The sequence below is a fragment of the Lycorma delicatula genome, chromosome 11 (assembly GCF_047948215.1).
Source record: "Lycorma delicatula isolate Av1 chromosome 11, ASM4794821v1, whole genome shotgun sequence".
NCBI classification, from domain to species: Eukaryota; Metazoa; Arthropoda; class Insecta; order Hemiptera; family Fulgoridae; genus Lycorma; species Lycorma delicatula.
The window spans coordinates 1,464,671-1,490,820 of NC_134465.1; the positions used below are offsets into that span (position 1 = coordinate 1,464,671).

Consider the following 26,150-nt stretch of genomic DNA (forward strand, 5'->3'; position numbering starts at 1 on the left):
CTGATTTGGGAAGACGCGTTTACCACTAGACCAACCCGGTGGGTTTGCAGAATATCTTAGTAGAGTGATATCCTACGTAGAAATTCTCTTCGGTGACAGGATCACGGGTGGAAAAATAGAAGGAAAGATATCGTGAATCATATATCGTTCACCGAACCTTAATTATTAATCGTAAGTAAATAAAGATTAATCAGCGCGCGCGCGTACACACACACACACACACACACACACACACACACACAAAGTAAAATTTAAACTTTGATAAAAAAAAACATATAGATAATTAAAGCAATCTAATAATAAAAATGCTTAATATAAAATATTCACGGTTGCAATGAACAATGAGAAACGAAGGCTGAATGAGACTGGAACAAAATAAAAAAGTTTTTAAAAGTCCTTTAGCCTGTTAAAAAAAATAATAATAGTAAAATTAAACAAATGGGAAAGATATGAATCACAGGTAAGGAATTCGCATTTGTATCACGACCGATAAAAAACGAATTAAATAAAAACTACAGACTTAACATACCGTACCGTATTTAATAATTATCAAGTTCAACGTAATACATATTTAAAAACTATTACATTACACCTACACATATTCAGGCTAACGAGATGTGTTGTAAAGATTTGCAATTACATGTATAATTTGTAAAGAACGTAAACAGTGGGTCAAGGTTATGTATGAAACGTACAACATAACAAAACGGTAAAAAAAAAAAAAATGAAATAAATAATAAGAAAGAAAAACTACGATGCGAAGTAGTCAAGTGGTAACAGAACGATGATGGTGCTATGTATATATACATGTTTGTATAGATGTGTGTTTGTGAGGAATATATTATAGTGTTGCGGCCATTTTGCATTCCTTTCTGCGCGCGTTGCTTTGTGTGTGTCGTTTTATTGCATTAAGTAGTAATATGTTTGTTTAGGTAGTGTTATACAGTACATAAGTATTAGAACATTAAACCAAGGCTACTGTTCTACACACAACACGCGCACAAGTACGTACACACACACGACGACTATTATAATATTACAAAAACTGTACTTCGCGTTCGCTCCTAACTAAAGATCTGGAGAGATGTGACCTCTGCACGCATACATACGTATGCAATATTACATACGTATGCAATATTACATACGTTACGCCTTAACATACGTTCGTTTAACAAAAACATCCTACACACATACTAAATGTACAGTCCGAGATATTAAAACAAACCACTCCCCCGAAAAATAATCAACACCAAATTCTTTCGGGTTTTTATTTTCATGTAAGTATACACATATTATTTTAATAGACGGTACAATAAAATGAAATAATAATAATAATAAAATATGACAGTTTGCGTATAAATTGATATATAACAAGTTCTTATACCTTCGTATTTTTGTTCTTAAAAAACTGAAATAAATTTATAATTTTAACCTGTTAATCTAACAGTTAACTACAAAAAGATTAACAAATTTTATCGATAGTTGCAGTATTTAAGTTATTTTTACCCAAGGCCTCTCACCCACCACGTAAAAAAAAAATATATATATATATATTTAAAGTACAAAAAGGAACAAGTTTTTTTAACAATTTTAGTAAAATAAAAAAATTAAAAGTTTTTAAACAAGAATCGCCCTCTTTTGATTTTTCTACGATTTATAAATAACAGAACTGCAATTTCAAGTAAAAAAAAAAAGTATTTCGGCATAAATTAATTCTCATGAATGCATATACTGTATGCATATAATAATATATGAATACATATACATGCATAATCGACCTCAAAAAAGAACAAAAAACCAAGATGATCCCGTCATCTGTCATATAAATAAATATATATATATATATATATACACACACACACACACACAAACGCGCGCGCGCGCGCGTGTGTGTGATGAATTATGGGAAGCCATTCAAGGTTATTACTGGTGTAATATGATCCGTAACACGAGGTAAAAATAATAATAGTAATATCTAATAAGGCATACAAAGGTGATAAATTTAAAAGAAGGAAAGAAAAATAAAACTAAAAATCAAGAATTTCAAATTTTTTTTGTATTATAAGTGATGCAAGAATTTAAGTATACAAAGTTATGGGTGAACTGTGAAACGAAATGGTTTTTCTTAACTCTTTTTTTACACAAAAAAGAAGTAGTGGAATGAGTGCAAGGAGACATGTGTACAGCATATGATATCCACAACCGCAAGTCACAAATAGTTATAGACACAGACAGCCTGGCGGCAATATCTTGAACCCACGGTCTGCCACACACGACTACCACACTACATTGGATGGATAGTTATAACACAGTCGTGTTCCTTATTGCATCTATTTCCGTAACCCACGTTGCTTCGGTTGATATCTCTCTCTTTCTTTCTCTCGTTCTCAACACACACACGCAAAAATATATATATATGTATGCATATATAAAAAACAACTCACACAATTAGTATACAATACTGCATACTTTAGTCAAATCGTATGAACACCAGAAAATAATTCATGAAAAAACAAATTACAATAAAAACACATAAATATATGAATTTCCATCCACCAAACAGATTGAATTTCAATTTAACATATCCTAAATTAGCCAAATACAAACATGTTAATAAAATTCATACAACAGTAACGAATTATTAACAACTAAAAAAGAAAAAATAAATACATTTTTTAGCTGTCATCCTGAAATAATATATTTCATTAAAACTATCCGGTATTCTTAGGGGAAATTATTTCAAATTTGATTACTTTATATTTAATTCTAACCGTCCTTGAAATTTTCCAACAAAATTCATCCACAACGTCTAATATACATGTAAAAAATTGTTCCCACTAAATAAGAGAAGAAATCCCAGTTTGAAATTTAAAAAAAATTCTATGACAATTGATAAAAGTAAAGTACATCTTCTGCGAGTAAATGGTAAAATGTTTTAAATCAAAGGTCACGACCAAATCATAAAATATTTCAAAAAAAAAAATGGCAACCCATTGATTAGATCTCAGTCGTATAATTGTTATATCATAAAACAGATTAATTTTTTTTAGTTCCAATGACACAGGTAATGACGTTAATATGTAATCCCGAAATCCTTCCGTAAATAAGGAATGTATCACGAAGTTCTCGCAAGACACTCTCACTCATAACCTATTCTTCTCTCATGAAAATAATGGAAAAATTTCATATAAACTGCGTCCTAAAATGCTTCGTTTGCGAGTTACAGCTAGTGAAAGATTTCGCTCCGATTTCAGCTACCCCGATGAAATGAGATCGAACTAAAATTTGTAGGCAGAAATTAAAGGGTAGAATTAGAAATTTCTTAAGGTTTTTGATTTGAAAAATCGAATAAAATAGGTCCCAGAACCGCACCTGCAGTAGTGTTTATGAAATCTGGGGTGAAAACCAATAACCTGGGGTAAAATACCCTGTTCTTTATGTTTGACGTACAATAATTTTGTTCAACAAATGGTAATGAACACGTAAAACGTAAAAACTAAAGTTGTAGAGAATTTAACTCTGAACAAAATAAATGGTGTAAATGTGAATAAAACAAAGAAAAGTTAAAAAAATCGAATTTTAATTAGAAACAATACACTAGACCAAAGTGCATTACTTTATTCGTACCAGTTTATAATAAATGTTCAAAAATGAGCCCACCATTTTCAACACATTACTTGGCACGCTTCTGTACTGCTTTTGTTTCTCTTTTTAGTTGTTCAGTGCTCAGCAGCATCCATAATGGACAAATAATTCCTCACAAAAATGTATTTTTGTTTTGTATATAATATCTTTCATTCATCCCGGACTCAAGAATCTAAAAGTGTTAGATCAGGAGATCTTTGTGGCCAGGAATATGTACCTCCACGACCGATCCATTTCGAATGGAAACGGCACAAGAGAAGCGAGGAGCCGTGCCATCGTGCTGGAAGTATACTTTACGTCTCAGCGATAGAGGAAGATCTTTAAGCAGCTGCGGTAATTCTTCTTGAAGCAAGTGCTAGTAGATTGTTGGCTGGACATGAAGCTCCACGTGCATCTAGGCGGCGGGTCATTGCCTCAACTTTAACCTCTGTATTATTGTATGCTGCACCTATATGGGAAAAAGCACTTTGTGTTGCAAGAAATGTCGCAAGACTTAGAACTCTGCATAGGCAAGCTCTTATAAACATCCCTTCTGCATACCGCACCATCTCTTACGATGCGGCTTGTGTATTATCATCGGTTCCCCCTATCGACCTCTTAGTTAAAGAGCGATCACTTAGGTATCGCGGCATGCCAAAACAAGAAGCCCAAGCCAACATCAGGCGCATATGGCAGGACAGATTGAATCTTTCTACTAAAGCTACCTGGACCAGGAGACTGATACCCGACTTGGGCATGTGGCTTGATAGAGGACATGGGGAGGTTGGTTATTATCTTACTCAAATACTTTCTGGGCACGGTAGCTTCGAATATTATTTACATCGATTCGGTAGAAGACCGGCACCTATTTGCATGTTCTGCCAGGATTCGGATACTGCCGAACATACTCTGTTCCACTGTAATAGATGGACTATACATAGACGACGTACAGGGCTCCAAGAATTAAATCCGGAGAATCTGCTTCTTTTTCTCCTGCGATCCACTGACAATTGGAACAAAATGGAGGAGTTTGCCAAGATAGTGCTAAAGGCGATGTAGCCCTTTTAAGAGGCCATTGAGGCCCCGTGGTAACTTAGTAGTTTAATATTTTCGTTAAGGCAAGTAGCTATGAGGAGAAGATCATTCCTTCGTTTGGGGATCATAACAACCGGGTAATGAAAAGACGGAGACCCGGTTCCCTCGACGGGGGCTAGGGACGGCTTTGTCGGGCCTGGTTCTCTGTCGGGGGGGCTTGAGGCAGGCACATTAAAACAAAAGATCCAACCGGGGAGGCTGACCTGCTGTGCCGGACGTACAGCCGGCGGGTGGGGAGGCCTCCTTTGAGTTTAAAGGACACTTTCCCGGGCTGCGCATACTTGAATGGATACCCGGCCCGGGGAAAAAAAATAAAAAAAAGTGCTAGTAGACCTTCAGCATTTAAACGGCCAGGTAATATGAACGGTCCAAACAGCTGATTGTGAAGCCCGCAGAGCACTATACATTGACGCTAAATCGGTCTTGAAAACTGCCACCGTTTCATGAGGATTTACTTCTGCCCATGTTATGGCTCACTGCATAAACTGTTGACGCCGTCTCGAGTGAAATTTAGTGAAATTTACCTCGTCGGTAAATAAAAAAATCTAGTACAGTTGTCGATTTGTATTCCACTAGTCGCAGAACACCAAGCGAAACGGACCGTCTCCTTGGTGTAGATGTTGAACTGGACGTTTATGATAAGGATAAAACTTGTTTTGTTAAAAATGTTCTTCAAACCGTCGATGCGAAACTCCAATCCGCTTAGAAATACAGACGCCTGAACTACATCGATAATGATTTAATAAAAATAACCGCCAGCTAAATAGCGGTCTATCCCAACAGGACAGACCGTTTCTAAGTTAGTACGAATACTAGGTAGTGAACCTGTTTCCCGAACTTTGCGAAAAATCGCGCTAATTGTTTTGGGATTGCAATCCTGCGATTCGGAAAACATATTTCTTATTCTAATGGGGTAGCTGTAGCGTTACCAGTACACACACCCAAAATGAATACCATCCAGCGTATTTTCCTCTGTTGTAAGTAAGTACGGCATTACTACAACGGCAAACAGATCACGTTCCGACTAAAATTCACAGAAAAACCTTCGGTAACGACAGCACAGTTCACAGCACCCGATATAAGTAATCTTTATTTTACAAATGTTGAGTAATTTCCATTTTTTTTACATTTTAACAGCAAATTTTGTTTTTACAAATTTTCCACAACGCCAAAAAATAAATTTGGTTTTGGTTACATTAAATAAGTACTTTTCTGATAAGCATAGTAATCTACTGTTTCTAAATAAAATTTCAATTTTTCTAACTTTTCTTTGCTTTATTCAACTTATCTTACACAATTCTCTTCGGAATTAAATTATCTACAAATTTGTTTAAAAGTTTTATATGTTTATTACCCGTTTAATAAAGTTATTGTTCGTTAAACATAAAAATACAGTTTTTTATCCCAATTTATTGGTTTTTTACCGCAGATTTCTCAATTACTATGCACAAATAGTTCTGGTATCTATTTTATTCGATTTTTAAAGTTAAGAAAGATTTTAAAAAACCACTAAGTATGCCCTCCAATTAACGTCCTAAAAATTTCAGAACGATCTCATTTCACCGGGGTAGCTGAAATCCGAGCGAAATCTTTCACTAACCTAACTCGCAAATAAAACCTTTTAGGACATACGTTTATATGAACTTTTCCCACTATTTTCAGAAGTAGAACAGGTTATGAAAGTCCCGGGAGAACTTCGTGATACACCCTAGGTGAAAATCGAAGTAAATAGAAACGGTTTAATTGACAAAGCCGTCACACTTTTGCTTTCGTTTTTTATGTTATTCAAGGGTAAAATTATGGGCGCATATTTCTTAGCAATGTTATTTAGAAGATTTAACTGCAATTATATATATATAATTGCAGTTAAACGCTACAGGACGTCCTTCTGTAGCGGTTCAGCTGAATTGTTTTTGGTTAAATAAATATAGTTTTATGTCAAGGATTACCATTTTCTAAGTATTGGCGGGCCGCAACCGACATCAAAATTACAGGGAGGGGGATGGCTAACCCATCGGGTTGGTCTAGTGGTGAACGCGACTTCCCAAATCAGCTGACTTGGAAGTCGAGAGTTCCAGCGTTCAAGTCCTACTAAAGCCAGTTATTTTTATACAGATTTGTGTGTACGTAAGACAGCGCTTGTTACGAAAATAGTAGCGATTAAATATTCTATTAAATAACTACATTGATCACAACTCGCCTAAATTTTGATAAATCAATAAAAAGTTCCTCTAAATTTCGCTGGGTGCTATACATTAGCTATCTCTTACAGAACGTAATTTACTCTAAACTCAAAATGTAACCACAAGAAGCAACACTTTAATCCCTAACTGCTTACTCAATAATGCAATTATCTGGATAAACATAGCGTATGTACCCCTTTTAAGTTCAATAAAAGCTTTACTAAACGGCCGAGCGATTATCAAGTTGTAACCGAACACCGTTACGTATAGAAAATCATTGATAAAATATATACTTATAAAGATCTCAAATCAACATTCAGTATTTAAAATTAATCAACCACAACAATAAAACAACAAATAAAAACGGAGGTAATTTTTTGTAGTATTAAAAGATGAGATTAGATTTATTCCTAACATCTTACGATCAAAATTACAGTTTTAAACCAAAATCAAATACGTTTAAGTTCTTAAAACTAAAAACCAAAGTTCTACGTGTACATATGTTACGGTAAACCCCGAATACCGGTAAATCTTAAGTTTTACCGGTAAATTCTAACATTTACAAAGTCACTTTGTAAAAGTCCGAAAAAATCTTAACACATTTACTTCGGACTTTTACCAAATAGTTTTGGTCCTTATTGACATTTACTGTTGGTAAAATTTGACAATTCTGTAATGAAATCAGTCAAAAGTATGAATTTAAAAATGCTCTTCCCGAAATATATGTTCTTCCTGAAATTCCGAAATTTCGGAATTTCAGTACACTGGGAGTGAAAAATGAAACAGGTTTTTTCAGAAGATTGCAAAAAACTTTATTTTGTTATATAATACTAAGACATTTAAAAAACTACAAGTAATTAATTAATATACACTAATATTCAGGAATGAATAATTTTCCTGTTTAGATTTTAAAAAACAGAATTTTTAGTTATATTTTTTAGGTTTTTTTATAACTTTCCTTAAGTTTTAGAATGGTTTGAACGAACAAAATGACTGTATTTAATGAAAAACGTTTACTTGAGATTCAAAACTTTTTTCCCGCAGCAAAGATTGAAAATAAATTGGGTTAAAAACAATCCGGATATTAGACCCAGACTGTGTATTTAAGAGTTAACTATTAATTGATTACTTTCACGTTTGAAAATGATTAATTTTAATGCAATTTTTGAACTGAAATCTCGAAATTGAGAAGAGCATTTTTAAATTCAAGCTCTTTCCTATTTAGAAGTGATTTCGTTACAGAATTGTCAACTTTTACCAACAGAATATGGTAATCGTCAACAATGACCAAAACGATTTGGTAAAAGTCCGAATAAAATGTGTTTTCAAGATTTTTTCGGACTTTTATCAAGTGACTTGGAAAATGTTAGAATTTACCGGTAAAACTTAAGTTTTACCGGTATTCGGGGTTTTACCGTAACATATATAAATTGCAAGGTCTGGAAGCCGGGCTTTAGCCGATAATCTTCCCGCTCATAGGCTGAGGCTTTATGAAAAACCAACAGACAAGAATACTTTTGGATAAATCAAGGACGCAGGAATCCAATAGATACCCAGAACTTTAGCAAAGATTCAGCAGGCGTCTGCCTGAACTCCACGGAATACCTCTGGGGAAAAACCGGTGTGAAAAGGGAAATTATGAATAATAAGAAACAAATGATGTAACCGTATAGTTAAGGCAAAACAAAACGACCAAGTCTATCACAAAGGTGCTTCAAGGTGTTTTATACGTGAATAACCCGGTTCAATTATAATTCCTCGATGGTGTAGTTTATTTTCATCTACGGAACGGAGACGATACATTATCTATCAACGGTTTTATGTTACCAAAACTGTATTCCATACAAAACAGGGATTATCAATTGGCGGTCCGCAAAACCGTAGGAAAAGTAGTAAACAAAATCAAAAATTTAAATATATATTTTTTTAATTCATATTTTCTCTTAGAAAAAGAGCTTCAAAGCACAGATTTTGTTAAACGACTGGCTTTTCTGACAGACATCAACAAATTGAACCTACATCTCCGAGGAAGAAAACAGATATCATCAGATTTAACGGGACATATAAACGGTTCTCGAAACAAATTAAAAGATTTTCAAATTTTCATTGCAAAAAAACAAATGACGATATATTTTTCAAGCGGTCACCACCTGGCAAAACAGTTTAAAGGTGTTAAAATACCTGATTTTTTTCGTATTTTGGTGTTAAGTATAGAGGAAATACTGTAGAATTTGACAAAATATTAAATACTAAAACGTAGGGTCAAACTATATAATTATCCTCTTGCCGCTTAAATAACATATAAAGGTTACCTTTTTACCAGAATTATGTGATCTGCAAGCTGATACATTCCTACAAATCGGAAAATAAACGGGACCATATTTTAAACTCCTATCAAAAGAGCGATTTCCAAATTTACGAATTTTTGACAGAGAAAACTTCAGCTTATACACTTCCATAATGAAATTCATCAAAAATCGTAGCAGAAGTCGCCTCGTAAATTTTTGTGTGCTTCATCTCTTCAGATTAGCAAGAACTGAGATGGAGGTTGATATTCAGTCTTTATGAATACATCAGATCAATCACGTTGTTCGCATTAAACTTTAAATGTATTTTCTTTTTGTATGTACTTAAATATACATTTATTTTACTTCTTTAAGAATTATACTACAGAAGGTTTTTATGTATTATTTTATATTTTTACTCGATTAAACATTTTAAACCGATGATTTTTTCTACCAGTTTAGTTTGTGAATAACACGAAAATGCTAATTATTATGTTCAACCCCCGTTCATTCCTTTTTCCTGTTAAGCCTTCGGGAAATACCGTCAGGTATTACTTCATAGGATGACATGGATGAGTGTTTGTGAAGTGTAGTCTTGTACAGTCTCAAGTCGACCATTTCTGAGATGTGTGGGTAATTGAAACCCGACCGCCAAAGAACACCGGTATCCACGATCTAGTATTCAAAAATGTGTAAAAGTAACTGCCTTTACTAGGACTTCAACGCTGGAACTCTCGACTTCCAAATCAGGTGATTTGCGAAGACGCGTTCACCACTAGACCAACCCGGTGGGTTAGCCATCCCCCTCTCTGTAATTTTGATGTCGGTTGTGGCCCGCCAATAATTAGAAAATGGTAATCCCTGACATAAAACTATATTTATTTAACCAAAAACAGTTCAGCTGAACCGATACAGAAGGACGACCTGTAGCGTTAGTTTAAATTAAACGTGATACACCTTTAGTCCAAAAGCAATCAAACTCGACGCAAGAAACATCGAAAGAAGAAAATGTATCATTAAAAAGAGTTTCATCACTAATTTTGTTTTCTTCAAAGAAAAAATAAAATACGGGATCAGAAAAATGAGGGAATCTTTTTCAACGGGATCTATGCATATTTAAAATAAATTTCAAACAAATACTATAAAATAAAATCGATTTAAATCCCTTGTACTTATAATTTATTAAAGGTTAAAAAAAAAGCCAACAATAACTTTAATCTTTGCAACAAATATTTTTCTAATCCAAAGGCTCACACTGCAAGAAAAATCTTTTAGTTTATATACGAAATGTTAAAAATTCTGACCGGTATTCAAATCCGGATCCTTCAGTATTAAAAATTTTAATTTGCAGATCTTTCAAAAATGCTGACCGATTAACCGAATACTTCATTTATTTATTTTTTTTTTAACTAATGTATACACAATAATTTTAATGAAAATATAATTAAACAAATAAAATACCAACCAAATAAATTTAAAAAATCGGCCGATCAATGAATGAAAACTGAGATTTTTATCGGTAAATGTAAATTACTATTAGATCAACACCTCATTAAGTATTTAATAAATATAAAACAAACTAATAAAACAATAAAATTAAAAATAGAACAACAATAAATTAAATGATAAAATTTAAAAAAAATACGAAAATACAAAATACTGTAATCATAACAATAATAGTAATAATAAAAACAGTAAAAGTAATAAAATTAAAATGTAAACAAATTACATCCGATGAACAATGAAATACAATCAATTCTAGTTTCGCGTACGTAATTATTTAGCCAATTAGTTGTTACTATATTTTAAGGTGAAAAGGAAATCGATAATAAATAACGACTCGATCAATAGTAATGAAGAAAAACAAATTAAATAAGTATTAATTTCTTACTAGAATAAATATATAAATTCATTCGTAAAGCTATAAACACGTTCACATATTAAAAAACAAACGACGTAGCCGATTACATTATCTTAAAATTATCCATCTGTACGGAATTCTGACCCGTCTACTTTATCCGAAAGACCTTAGGTTCGAATACCGACCAAGATTAACGTTATTCATACTACAAAATTTCCGTGCGCTATTTCCACGCACAAATGTTACACATATAAGCGTAAAACGTTTACAGTACGATAGTTTCCTACAGAATGAGGAACATTAATTTAGAATTTCACACCGTCCAAGTCTTTGTTATTAATATAGAGCGTGTAAAGCGCTCGACCTAAAAGTAGCAGCGCTAGTGTGAGTCGCTTTCACTGAGAGTAATGATGATCATTATATAGCCGATCCTTGAACTATTCGGTGTGTTCTTATCTGATGTAAAGACCGGAACGCGATTCTTAATTCTGTCCGTCAACAAAACAAATATATAACCGCCATTAAATAAATAAATATTCGCCCGATAATATGAAAGACGAAGCAAGGGACTGTTGTCAAGATTCTGCGATGGGGATATGTATCTCCCGTTAACCTTGTGTTCCGTGCTTTTCTATTAGGGGAAAACTTTCAATCAAAACGTTAAAAACTATTACTTAAACACGGGGGGGGGGGGGAATAACACAAAATCAGCAAAGAAATCGCATTAAAAAATTCTACACGATCTTTAGAATTCCACTTACTTTAATTTTCACCGCTTGGATTTTTTCACAAAAATTCATTCTCTGTAAATAACTCCAAACGAAATTAAAAATATAATGTACTAGAAATTTGTCCAATTCTATTTCTACCTTAAATTTGTTTAAGTTAAATTAAAATAATGTTTTTTCTTTAGTTATTTTTTTTAATTAAGTTTGTTTCAGAAGTGCACTCATAAATTTTCCAGTAAGTGTACCCGATTTTATGTTACAGCAGACCGAAAATATATGTTCCATGGCCACAGGACATACCTTCTATGTTCATCGATTTCTTTTCATTTATATGTTTCCTTGATATGAGACAAAGCTAATTTTTTCACGTCAAATGTTGAATTTTTTCTTGAATTCTTGAATTTTTAACGACTTACTTTGTCTCCGTTTGCCAACGGATATATCCAAAAGCGAGGACCACTTTAGTGCGGCCTGATTTTTATAATTTACCTCAGCGTCTTTGTCAAACCCCACTTAAGATATCTTTCATTAAGAAATATAATAACAATGAATTCTTAATATTTAATTAAGTTAAACAAATTTTATACGGAAGTATAATTTTTATTTCTCCCGAAAAGCAGTACCGGAACGGGGTTCCGGCACCAGTGCAACCCTGATTTATTTCTATAAACCGGTTTTTACCGCATGTACAATATGAAGTAGGTATCATCGCGACGAAAATTCGAGCGACAAAATGTTAAATAATAATTTTTTTTTGTTTAATCTACAGTAAAGTTTACCACAATTTATAAACAAACTACGAAAATTAAATCTAATCTCTTTTGAAAAATAAATTAAAAATATAAACTATTTTAGGCTCTCGTTTGACTGCTCATAGGAAAATGAAGTTATGACAATGAATTTAGACCTGGAATCTTTCCCAAATTTAGATAAAAAAGAAACTAAAAACAAAAATCATTGTAATCGGTCCAGCGTTTCTTGAGTTTTAAGCAAACGGCTTAAGGTATGTATTAAACACAAGTATAATAATTTAATTTATACGTAAATATATAATGAAAACCACTATTAGATGTAAACGAGAGAAAAGTAAAATTTCATTCAATTCCGTACTAAAAATTATATAATTCATTTGCATTAAACGTTAGATGAAATATAAATAAAAATGGAGAAAAATTAATCTTTATTAGGTGTTTATGATAATATAACGAGCGAATACACGCGTCTACAGAACGAAAAGAGCTGTTGTAATTAAATTAACACATCATACATAACCTTATAAAGTAAATAATAAGCTATTTATAGAAAGTTAACTTTTACAATATACGTTTAAATAAAAACGGTATGCATTTTAACGATGATTGATTATTAATAACAATAATAGTAAAACAAATTATGATAATGGAATTTAAATCAGCCGAAGACCTTCAACGTCTACTATACGGGCTACTTGTAAATATCACATATTTTATTACACGAACGCGCAAGCAAGAGGATCGAGCGGAAAGAACTTTTCTCGTGAAATGTTATTCGTGCATTTTTTTTTTTTTTTTTTTTTGAGTACGCTTCATTCAAAATTTTAAACTTTTGTTTAAATTATTTAAACACGAACGAACGAAATAAATATAGATGGAAAGGATAATTACAGAGATAAATAAACCGGGATAAATACGCATTTAATAACGTAATATGGGAACTATATATACGATCACAGGTTGTGGTCGCCGGCATCCAAAGGATTAAAAAAAGACCACGTTTACATCAAATCGTAACTACGCGAGACAAAGAAAACAACACTTTTACATACAGAGAACACAGAGTTAAAGAAAGACGGTTTACCTCAACGGACTCCGGTTTAGGAAACAGGAATTCAAGGAATTTTCTATCAAATATTAACTGGATTCCGTTTTAATGACGACTATTTTAAGGCATGGAATCGACAATACGATGCGTGCTCAAAGCAAATGGTACACGTAATTCTTTAATTGGAAATTTTCATCCACATATACATCCAAACTTACAACTTCACTTCCATAGCCGACAAAATTACACTAAAGCTATAATTTTTACAATGTATTAAACAAACAATGAAGTAATTTCTCTTTGAGAAAATTCAGCAGGAATAAATGGACTAACAGCTGTTGTGAATGTTATTACGGCAAGACTGATGTTACCCACCGATTTAAAAAGTCCAAATTATTTCTTCACAAACCGGAAATTCAAATCTTATAAATCAAAAATTTTATTACATCCTAATCATTATACGAATCCCATTCGCTAGCTCCCTTCTTTTTCCTGCTTAGCCTTTGGTAACTACCGTTCAGATAATACTTCAGAGGATGATATGTATGAGTGTAAATGAAGTGTAGTCTTGTACAGTCTCAGGTCGACCGTTGTGGTTAATTAAAACCCAACCCCACCAAAGAACAACGATATCCACGATCTAGTATTCAAATCCGTGTAAAAATAACTGGCGTTACTAGGACTTGAACGCTGGAACTCTCGACTTCCAAATCAGCTGATCTGAGAAGACGCATTCATCACTAGACCAACCCGGTAGGTTTTCGTTAGCTCCCAGTGTTGCAAAAAAAAAAAACTCCTACACGAAACACACAACTGGATTTTCTGAGTAAAATCTTAATCGGTATCAAAAAATTCCCAGTACAAAATTTTAAACATTCTGAATTTAACAATGAAACTTGTCTTTAAAATGGAGCAACGTAAAGCTAAATCATTTTTATAATAAAGGATTCCTTTGGAGACCCCGTAATTATTTTCCAGATAACTTTATATTCAGATGAAAATATTTATTATAAAGGACACCGTTTGTTTAACCATCATGGTGAAATAATACCCTTGCCATTTGTTCAGAACATTCAGAGTTCAATTTGTAGTTAAACTTTCCATTTTTCATAGACTACAAAATTTACTCTCGACCAAAAAAAAAATTAATGAATACTTGGCACCAGGTTTTTTGATCATTATATGAATAAATTAACAAACGATTTTTTTTTTGTCAAAATCATAATTATAATTAATATTAGATCTCAACAGCATCAACAAGAAACCACTTCATTTATGATTTGCATATAAAGTTACACTTTAATACAGTTACCCATAATACACTTACTTTAATATATAAAGTTACCCATAACCGTTACACCTTTATGGTACATGCAAAATAATATGACGCGAAACTTAAAAAAAAAAAAAATACTTGGAAAACTTAACTAATTAACGTTATGCAAACAAATAAAAAATTAGATTTAAAAATAATTTCAAATATGCAAATATAAATTTAACTCAACAAAAAATTATATATACATATATTACACATTCCACTGAATGTTACCTTATTTAGCCTCTTTATCTTATTTTTCTGCATCATTTCTGTCGCATATTTCTCACAGACTGTATTTCTTTTAAATTGCTTCTTTTTTTATATGGGTAACATTTTTAAAATTAAAATGGGGGGGCTACTCATATTAAAAATAGTATAGCTTAAATAAACTTTAAAAAAATAACAAAATCATGCTTTATACTTTTCAATACTTAAACAAATACCGATGTTTAAAATTTAATATGACTAATGTTAATCTGAAACCGACTTTTAAATTTAAACAATTAACAAATTTTTTCTGTTGCGTTTTTAGTTTTATTTATTTCTTTCTTTTTGTAACTTTCACTTTCTTGGCATCACAGTTCTAGAGCTTTCTTTCCTGTTTAGCCTCCGGTAATTAACTTTCCGATAATACTTCAGAAGATGAATGAGGATGATATGTACGAGTGTAAATGAAGTGTAGTCTCAGTTCGATCCTTCATCAGATGTGTAGTTAATTGAAACCCAACCACCAAAGAACACCGGATTCAAATCCGTGTAAAAATAACTGACTTTACTAGGACTTAAACGCTGGAACTCTCGACTTCCAAATCGGCTGATTTGAAAAGACGCGTTCACCACTAGATCGACTCGATGTTAATGTTAACCTCGATGTGGTTAACAGCTCTAGAGCTACCCTGAAATTATGGTAATTAGTCAAAAAATTGAATATGATCTTTTTGCATTTCTTCAAGTTTTATGAACCAGGGACCCAAAAAAACAAAAAATGAGGAGTAACGTTCGTACGTATGTATGTAATGGCGTGTTTGAAATTTAACTTTTGACTGGCTAACAGATTTCGATGAAATTTTGTACAGAAACTTATGTTTATGGGGCAATTTGTAGGTAAACGTTGGAGATCAACATCTCCAGGGGCTGGGGCGGGGATCAAAATTTTGCAAGCGTGCTTATCTCACCGTTTCTTACAAAAAATTTGCTCCAAAATTACCCCTTCCCCTAAAATTGAAATAAAGCTATATTTTTTTATTTATTGCATATTTTGTAAAATAATCTTTTTTTAATGTCTTCCTAGGCATAGAGTAGTATTGCAAGCCAACCAAAAAATATCTTGGGGACGTTATTGGGGGATGAGGGAGCCAATCAAAAATTAAAAAAATGTCGGTTTTTTAATATTTCAAAAGTTTACTTAAACTTTTAATAGTATTAAAAATGTAAATAATAAAGTTTTAGTAAAAATATTACAATAAAATTTAATCATAATTCACCCCCCACCGCCAAAAAATAAATCTTAGTTAACTTTTTATTGGTTGTATATTTTTTTAGCGGATTTATTTTCTTCTATTTAATAGATTAAATGTAGAAAATTCAAAAAAAATTTCTTGAAAGGTAATTTCCTGAAAGGTAAATTTCGGAGGTAGGGGAACAGAAAAAATTCCAATTTTTTTGGATTATTTAAACATATAATTTCACTATATAAATTCATCAAAAATTACCACCAACCCAAAAAAGAAATCTTGGGTAACGTTTTTCATCTATTATTATTTTTCCATTAAATAACCAATGCCAGGAAAGTATTACAACTTTGTTGTCATATGTTTTACGTAACTACAGGCAAACTGCCCCCAATTACAGCAGATGATGAAAGATGAACTTTTGTAGAACGTAAAAAAATGCCATCAGATTTTTTTCCATACCCAAACTAAAACGCAAACATAAATTTTGAAAATAAAACAGAATTTTTTGTTGTTTTATCGAATCAAAATTTAATTTAGAAACAAAAATGTTCACATAATTAGACAAAATATGGAAAAATAGTAGTAGTTTTTTTTTCATTTTACATTAAGAATAAATATGAGAACTACACATTACTTCATTTCACAGATATAAACAAAACACAAAATGATTTTTCAATGTTTCAAACAAAAAAACTTTGCAATGACAACATATAATGTCAAGACTGGATTGTTTCAGATTTAAATGTCAAGATTATAATAAAAAAATTTAAAAAAATAATAAATTCTAATTTACGATTAATATTAATTAAATAACAATGAGTTTGAATTATTTATTTTTTTTATTCGTAAAAAAAAATGCAAAACCTGCTTGCTTCATTATGCGAGTCGCAGCATGGGTCAAATAACAGTCTACAGGCCAAGGATTGGACTATAAAACCAATATAATAACTGGATGGTTCAATACATTTAATCAAACAGAAGAACAGTCCTGTTATATTTATCAAAACTGATAAAAATAAACCTAATAACAATTAATAATGTACGATGAATGTAAAAATAACAAATATAATTAAAAGCAAAAAAATAATAATTCTAAAAAGAATTTACGATAATTTAGTACAGTACAAAAATAAATAAAATTTTATATCGGCTGCTGCACATGACGATATAGTTACGTCAATAGTAGACTGCTAACAAGGACTATAAAGTAAGTGTCTTGCTCACTAGGGTCATAGGGGAGGGCAGGAATGCATTTAAACTTGCTATCATATCAGATAATGAATGTAATATGTAACACACTTATCTTTCAGTAATACTTGCAATACATCTATTCCACTGTTACTTGTATTTCAATATAAATATTGTGTCACAATATTAATAAAATAATTTTGAATACTTTTTTTTTAAATAATCTAAATATAATTAATAGTTTATCTTTTATACATACAGCCTAATTTCAAAATTACCCGCTAAACATAATTTATCAATTTATAATTACTGTAGGAAAAAGAATTAAGCAAAACATATATATATTTTTTTTAAATAAATAAATATATATATAAACCTCAGACAGGAACATAACCAACAGCCGAAAACAAATAGACAAATCATTATCGAGATGATTAGATTGTTAAATAAACTTGAATTAAAAGTTTGTAATTGTAAAAAAGAATTTTCCAAAAACATTTATTAACTTCCTGGAATAATCCACTGATGGGATCCAATAAACCTACCACGGGGTTAAATTCTGAGAACCACCTAACAAGTTCTTCCATCCGGTTAATAAACAATGAATGAATACCTCTTCCGTATAAAATGGAAAAGATTTCAGATCTGAAAAAAAGGTTAAGTCATGATTTCTCCCGGTTTCACAGTGCGAATACCATTTCATTAAATAAAAGGTGAGCTCTCTCAAGAATCTGGTCTGAGTAGTTGTAAGTCCCTATCAGAAAACAAAAACTGCTACTTTCGTATACACAATTTTCATAAAACACTAAATTTTTATTAATAAAAGATTACAAAAAGAGCATGACCTACACGCTGTAACGTTTATTTGCATCCATGAAATGACAGAAAGCAGTTCTGTATCCCAATACAGCTTTAGACAGGAATAAATATATTAGTCGCTTACTGCAAGCAGATGATGTCACGATTACACATATGAAACATTTTCAGCAGATTAAAATTTTTAACTTCTATATCGGTGTAGCGGTGTAAAAAAGAAAATTATATGTTATAATTCTTGCAGGAAGACATCCTGTAAGACCAGACTGTAACCCATTCCAACCACCCTGATTCCTTCTGTGGAATCAGGCTGGTACCGTTTGACACCAAGCCAAACTGCTGCTTATTGCTAGAAACTTAGTAGAGCAGCAACCTTGCGTTCTTGTGGATCTGTTTTCTCAAGTGGGGTCGCATAAAAACCCAATCTAGTAGCCAACGTATCTATCGGTTAAAATCAAGCTTCCTATTCCAATCTATCTGTTACAGGTAATACTACTGCAGTTCCATTTTTATAATTTACAATGTGACAAAACGTACAAATAGAATTGTGACACGTGCAATAAGATCATTAAGTTTCAGTAAATATATGATAAATAGAATACTAAGGAATCTCGGGAAAAAAAATAGATTAATTATTAATAAACCGATGGTTTTCCCCATCTCTGATTTATAACTGTATAAACAAGTAAGTCAGATCATTCTGTTCATACTGAAATTCACCCTTAAAAATAGTTAAAGAATCACAAAAAAAGAGAATCACCAGGATAGATAGATTACAAACAAAGCTGTATACCGGTAAGGATTTTGAATAACCCGCTAATAACAGAAATGTTACTAGTCAAAGTTTAGAAAGCATGAACATGTAACCAGCGGCGTCTGAAGCATTGTTGGCATCGCTAATATGGAACAGGTAGTTCCATACAGTTATAGTTCCCCCCTACAATGAAGGGGATAGTATACGTAAAAAAATGTTATAGGAGAAAGGCGTCAATCACCAGTCTAGCGATTCTTCCCCATCCTGCACATCAATAAGGCTAAATTAAATTTTGATGAATATATTTTAAAAATTGTTGAATCTAGATTCTCCGAGTACATATTTATCAACGAGAAGGATAGGGTCAGAATTTAAAACAATGCATTAGGAAAATGATCGATGAACCGAAGACACTGATCTGGTTACTGCACGAGATGGAAGATGGACATTTAACAAAAAAAAACTTCTTATGAAATGATAAAATAATCAAAGGGACGAAGAACATAGGGAGTTGAAAACTCTGTTATAAATCCACGAATAAAATCTGGTCAGCATCTGATAAATTTGTAGCCAATAACCCCCTGTGGCTGTCACTAGCTAGCGACATAGAAATAACATCAAAACGATGCACGATCAGTCAAGTGAATTTGAACTAACTTGAATAAAGGTGATCCTATCAGTATATACTGCATTTTCAAATTTTGAGTGAGCTCTCCTCTATCCAAGTAATCTCATGTTTCATCTTTATTTTGCAATACAGTGGCTTTTGCCTTAAGCCTTTACAGACCTCTCTTCCACCCATAGCAGATGATCCCAGACCAGTCAGGTACTTCTGGTCAGTCGCTCATTGATAAAACAGTTGTACTTCATACGGTAAGTCAACTGGAACCGAGTAGCCGCATCACGGCAGGGTTGAGTACACCCTTGGCTTATGTTATGTAACCACTGTTACTAAAGACAAGTATGTGTATTTAGATTTTTGTGGATTTATTAAAAAATGTTTAAATACTATTAATGATGTAGACTAAAAGCTAAGTAATAAACATACGTTCACTTTCATAAGGCATCAGTAAATAACTTATTCAATACAAAACTCTTTCTAAATTAAAATTTAATTTAACAGAGCTGTTATTATTATACTATTACAAGTATTTACCATAAAAATTGCACGATAAAAGGGTTTAACTAGGTGTATAAAAATGAAAGGTGTTATTATGATACAATTCAATGACCGTGTTATTTATGCTTTACACATAGTTAACGTAAAAATATTATTCTAACAATTTGTACCTAATAAAACACCTGAGTAAATGATATGCTACGATGAACAATAAATATCAAAACCGATCTCATCAAATATTTAATAGCTAGTACTTCAGAAAAGTAAATTTTACACATTATATTAAGTTAAAATTTGATTAACATAGAATTTGACTGATTAGTTCCCAACAATTAATAATTTTGTTTTTCTTTTTTAATTCAATTTTGTGAACCAAATAATTAAAAATTCTAATGCAGCTATATTTCCACTTCTCATTTTCAAAGAAAATACAATAAACATAAAATTTTAAAAACCCACCGCTGTTCAATATCTTTATTATCAATGCTCACCTATAATATAAAAACAATCAAAGCATGTTTCATTAATATAGATTAAATTGATTTTACGATAATAAAATTCAATAAAACAAGCCTTGCAAGTAACATATGTTATTATTGTCGCTTGTAAGATAAACCTGAGCAAATAACATTAATGAAACTTTTTTATTCTTTTGCCACAACCTTGCTTAGCCATGTTGATAAGTCAAAAGATAATTCACAAGAACTCTTCTAATATCCTACAAAGTTTAATCCAACCTGTTCAGCTATATTTATATGAAGACAAGGAAATGTGCATGATCCGTACAATAGCTAGTTTGTGTTAAGACATCAGTTAGAAATAAAGACAATCCAAGACAATTTTTAAAACATTTAAAAAATCAAATGTTTTTATATACTTAAAAAAAAGTAATAATCTTTTGCAACTAATAGGCCTAAACTTTTAATGAATAAAAGAAAAAAATATAAATAATTATACATTCCAAATAGCACAATAAATAAATTCCAGAACGAACACATAAATAAAGTATCTGTTTAAGATGAAATTTCATTTTTAAATAAAATATCAATTTATTAATGTTCCTCTTTTCATCATTTTTAAGTTATTACTATGTAATTTTCCTCTAACAATAAAAATGATACACTTATTTATATTCCTGAATACAAGAAAAATACTTATAAAAAAAAAGTTAGCAGTAATTACGCCGAATAAATGTGATTTTTTAATAATTAATTAATCATACAAATGATTAATTCTTAAACAGATAACCAAGTAACACTACTGTACAGATAACTAATGTGCAATAAAAAATATAACATTACCTCTTGTTATTTCCTAATCTAATGATAATTCCTTAATGAATTAAATATTACAGTTTTAAAGTGACAAATGAAGAGGTATTGCGGCAAATAGATGAAGAAAGAAGCATTTGAAAAAATATAGTTAAAAGAAGAGACAGACTTATAGGCCAGATACTAAGGCATCCTGGAATAGTCGCTTTAATATTGGAAGGACAGGTAGAAGGAAAAAATTGTGTAGGCAGGCCACGTTTGGAATATGTAAAACAAATTGTTAGGGATGTAGGATGTAGAGGGTATACTGAAATGAAACGACTAGCACTAGATAGGGAATCTTGGAGAGCTGCATCAAACCAGTCAAATGATTGAAGACAAAAAAAAAAAGTTTTAAGAAGAATGTAACCTCTTTATAAACAAAGAATAAACTTAATGTTCATGTAACTAATTTTCAAAAATATTTTTAAATAAAACGGTGTATCTTTTAACATGAGTAAACAAACTTAAAATCAATACGTATTGAATATTTACACTAAAAGTAATCAAACAAATAAAAGCCCACACCGTACAGTATTTCTATTCACTATAACAAATTTCTGGGAATACTAAAGTAGATAAGCATGAGCGAGGACGGTAGAACAAACATTTATTTAAGCCATAAAATATTTTTAAATCTTTATGCAGAGCAACCAGATTAAAAGTAAACTACATAGGTAAAAAAAGAAGAAAAATTGTAAAGAAAACATATGATTGAAGAAAGAAAGGAGATATAATACAATGAGCAGCTTAGCGTTACAAAGATAATTAATTAAATTTTTTCAATAAATTTAAAATAAAAAGAAATCAGTTCATGGGAAGATGCCATCTGATTTACATGTTTGATCTACAAATCAAACAGTTGTAAAAGGTTTTAGATGGGAATTCCAATGCAAGAAAGCCAAAGATTAAATGAATATGTAAGAAAAAGGGCAGAACATGGGGAGAATCAAGAGCAAAAGTTCAAATTCTTCAAGAGCTACAATTAATTAGCAAGTACAATTAACAGGCTACAACAGTATTATTTATATTATTTGAAAAAAGAATCAAGACATTCTGCTTGCCACATGCTATCAACCAACAGAAAAAATAAATGCAATGAAATATCCATAAAAAAATAAATGATTCACAAAAAAAGAATTTATTTTCAAAGTATAAAACCAAAGAATACAATAAAGTACATGGATGAAATATGATTGAGGTCTGGTCACTTATTTCCATTACTACCTACTAATTTAAGTTTTTCCTTGAACTCCTACATATCATATTCCATGACTCAGAAATTAAGTTTTAATACAAGCACATATAGAGGTGTCAAACACAATCATTTATAATACAATTAGTTATACAAAAAACATCAGATCTGTTTATCAACAAACATTGTTACAGAGAACTGCATCGAAAACAAAAGCTACATTCTGGTAGTATACCTATCACTACAGATAACAAAAAACATTTGGTACAAACAGCAAAACAGCTGAGTTTTATTTAAGTACAAGGATGTAACACACATATACATACAAAGATAATGCATAATATGCTATTTTTCTGGACATGGTATAAAATAAAAATAATAATTAATTGAACATACTGCAAATATTTTTCAATAAATATATATTTATTGGTAGTTTGTTAGCTAAAGAGAACTTTATCAACACCAAGAAAAACAACAGAAATTTAATTCAAAAGGGAAAAAAATTCCATACCCGTAACCACACAAATGACAAACACAGCTATTTAAATATACTGATAAACAATAAAAACTAATACAAATATGTTCTTTGAATTTTTGTAAAAAGGATTACACAACTATTTTTAATAATATAAAAACAATCATGATAAAACAGAAAGCGTAGAAACAATTGATGGGCGGATTACATACAACAAACAATTGGTTATAAATTCTTATCTTCATAAACATAAATTCTTGTAGGTAGAAAATATAGTATTAGTGATAGGCTATGTGAAAAGAAAGAAATTTAAAAGTACAAATAATAGATAAATTATCTACTTTACAAACACTGATCTGTATTTTCATTACACAGTTTCAAAATTGTCTTTGGAGTTGTTTTTGTTACAAAAACAGTCCCTACAAACCATTTTTAAATGAATTATATATTTTAATAATTGATTCACTCTGTTAATATAGCTAAATGCTAATCGATTTTAAAAATTCTGTACAATTGCAACCAGTCCAAATTGTTTAAATGTTCATAAATAATAAATAAAATTTATGCAAATAATTATTCTCACTCCTAAGAATTACTTCACGAAACTGTTTAAGATTTTTATAATTAGGATCACTATAAATGTTAACAAAATTTCTGGGGATGGAGTTTGCAAATAAAAATTATGATTAAGAACAGTAGAGAAAGTTAAGTTGTAACTGAACCAAAGCATAAAACCATACTGTTAACCTAACTTTAAAATAAAATGTGTAGGAGATAATTAAAAATGACAATGAGATTTAATAAAACTAACCTGATGCAAAATATCTAATAAGAAGATGCTATTACACATTATAACATAATTATTAAGATTACTAATTTAAAAAAGTAAGTCACTGTTTAAACAAAAGTAAATATAACTACTATGAGTCCTGCAATAAAGTAACCTCTAATATATAATTACCTCATTACACAAAATTTTTAAAGTTTGAATGTGTAATTTACAAAGTTATAAGTTAACAAATGTAATATCCAAAATTCATTCAGGTTTCTTATCCCACTACTAGGAATTTATATAACATTACATTAAGATTTTACACAAAAAAAATACATATATATATATGTATATATGAAACTTATATTTTAAAATAAAAACTAAAATTAAATTCTGATTATAGTCAATAAAAATTTAAGATGTTATGAAATTTTGTATTATCTGCACAACCATAAACTATAAGAATTTAAATAATTTCAGACTAAAATATACTTCAGAAAAATCTAGCGAACTAAAATATGCATTATGAGTTAAGCAGTAAAGAAATGGTAATAACATTCTACCAACAAATACCATGAAATCAACCAAATTCAACTGTTTAATTAAAAAACAGAACAGGTCTAACACTTTAGAAAATGGATTATTACTAAAGTGCCAATTAAAATGTACAACTAGATAAAATAAAAAATTTCAGCAAATAAATGTAAAAAAAATTTTGGTAATTTAATTATTGGAGTTACACAATGTCTTTAACTTTTTATGGGCATAACTTTTATCTATTTATAATATACCACAAGATTTATGTGGCCACTTACCACCTACTTTCAATACATTTAAAAACGTTTTTCTTATTTCAACCTTCAAAGTAACAGACTCATTTAACTGTTAAATAAACGTATTCAAAAATCTTGGCTCTTAAAATAAACTACAAAATGACCTAACTCTGTGTTCAGTGTAAATGTAAAAATTCCTATTAAAATCCTATACTAGCTAACAAATGCAATATACAAAAACGTAAGATTTAGTAAAAATTCAGTTATTTTGAAAATTTGGCTTCAATTTCATGCACTAGATACATTAAATAACAAAAATTAAAAAGAAAATGATATGGCAAAAACCAGTCGGAAACCATAACTTTGCGAGTTTACGATTATAACAAAAACTAAACATACATGCGCTATGAAACAAATCGAATTACATTCAAACGGGTCGGGTTACGTATTAAAGGATCTCAATTTAATATATTTTAAAATATTGCTTTCATTAATAGAAAACACTTCGTTCAATGCCAAAGGCATTTCATACGAATAAAATTACTATACGTTGCGTGTTTTCAAGCAGATAGCAGCACAATCACAAAATATTTAGATCATTCATGACAGCAACTCGTTTTTTTAAAAATTGTTTTATGTACATCGACTGATACCATTAAAAGGGATGAAATAACGTAAGAATACATTTTCGAGAACCTATAATATTAAAATTTTAGTAGTCTTATGTTATTTTAAGTTTAATAACATGATAAACATACGAGGAATTCACAAGTAATAATGAGGCTCCATAGGGTGAATTCCCTTACCTGTCTCTAGGGTCAATCCATGTAGTTTTCTTGTTGTTATGATCAATAAAATACACTTTTCCATCGTAATCCCGTGCAAAATCCCATCCCTCGGGTAAAGGTATCTCACCATTTCGTCTCCTTGGCATATTTCACTACTTAAATCCATCCAAAACTGTAGCAACTGGCACACAATAACTAGCTTACTCCGCCATCTTGAATACCGAACCTCATTATCATGAGCGGCAGCGGCGTGACATCACCTTCAACTCATGTTCAGTAGCCAATCACGGACTAGATGCCTCGGGAAAGGAATGCGGCTATTACCATATTGTGGAATGCCTTATTAATTTATATGTCTATTTCTTGACGCAAACTAGTTGAAATAAATATGTTTTTTCCCCAGTAGGAAACTCTTTTTTTTTCGTAAAAGAATTCAACCACATCGTTTTTTATGGGTCTCTTAATAGCATATCAACAGGGCAATTATTTCTCAAAACGTAGTTTTGCAGTATTTTACATTACCACATGAAAACAGATATTTTATTATTTAAATAACATTGTAATGATATTACTGTAATAAGAAATAACATGTTTATTAAAGAGGTTTTTCA

At 31.0% G+C, this 26,150-nt stretch overlaps 1 protein-coding gene across 1 annotated transcript in view; it reads right to left on the reverse strand.

Moving 5' to 3' along the window:
* The window catches only part of kibra (WW and C2 domain containing protein kibra), a 160,250-nt gene extending 134,420 nt beyond the window's left edge, over positions 1-25,830 (reverse strand). Inside the window, exon 1 of the mRNA XM_075378346.1 lies at positions 25,558-25,830. Coding sequence (XP_075234461.1) covers positions 25,558-25,685 — 128 coding nt within the window. The 5' untranslated portion in view covers positions 25,686-25,830. The remainder of the gene's footprint in view (positions 1-25,557) is intronic.
* Between the last annotated feature and the right edge of the window lie 320 nt (positions 25,831-26,150).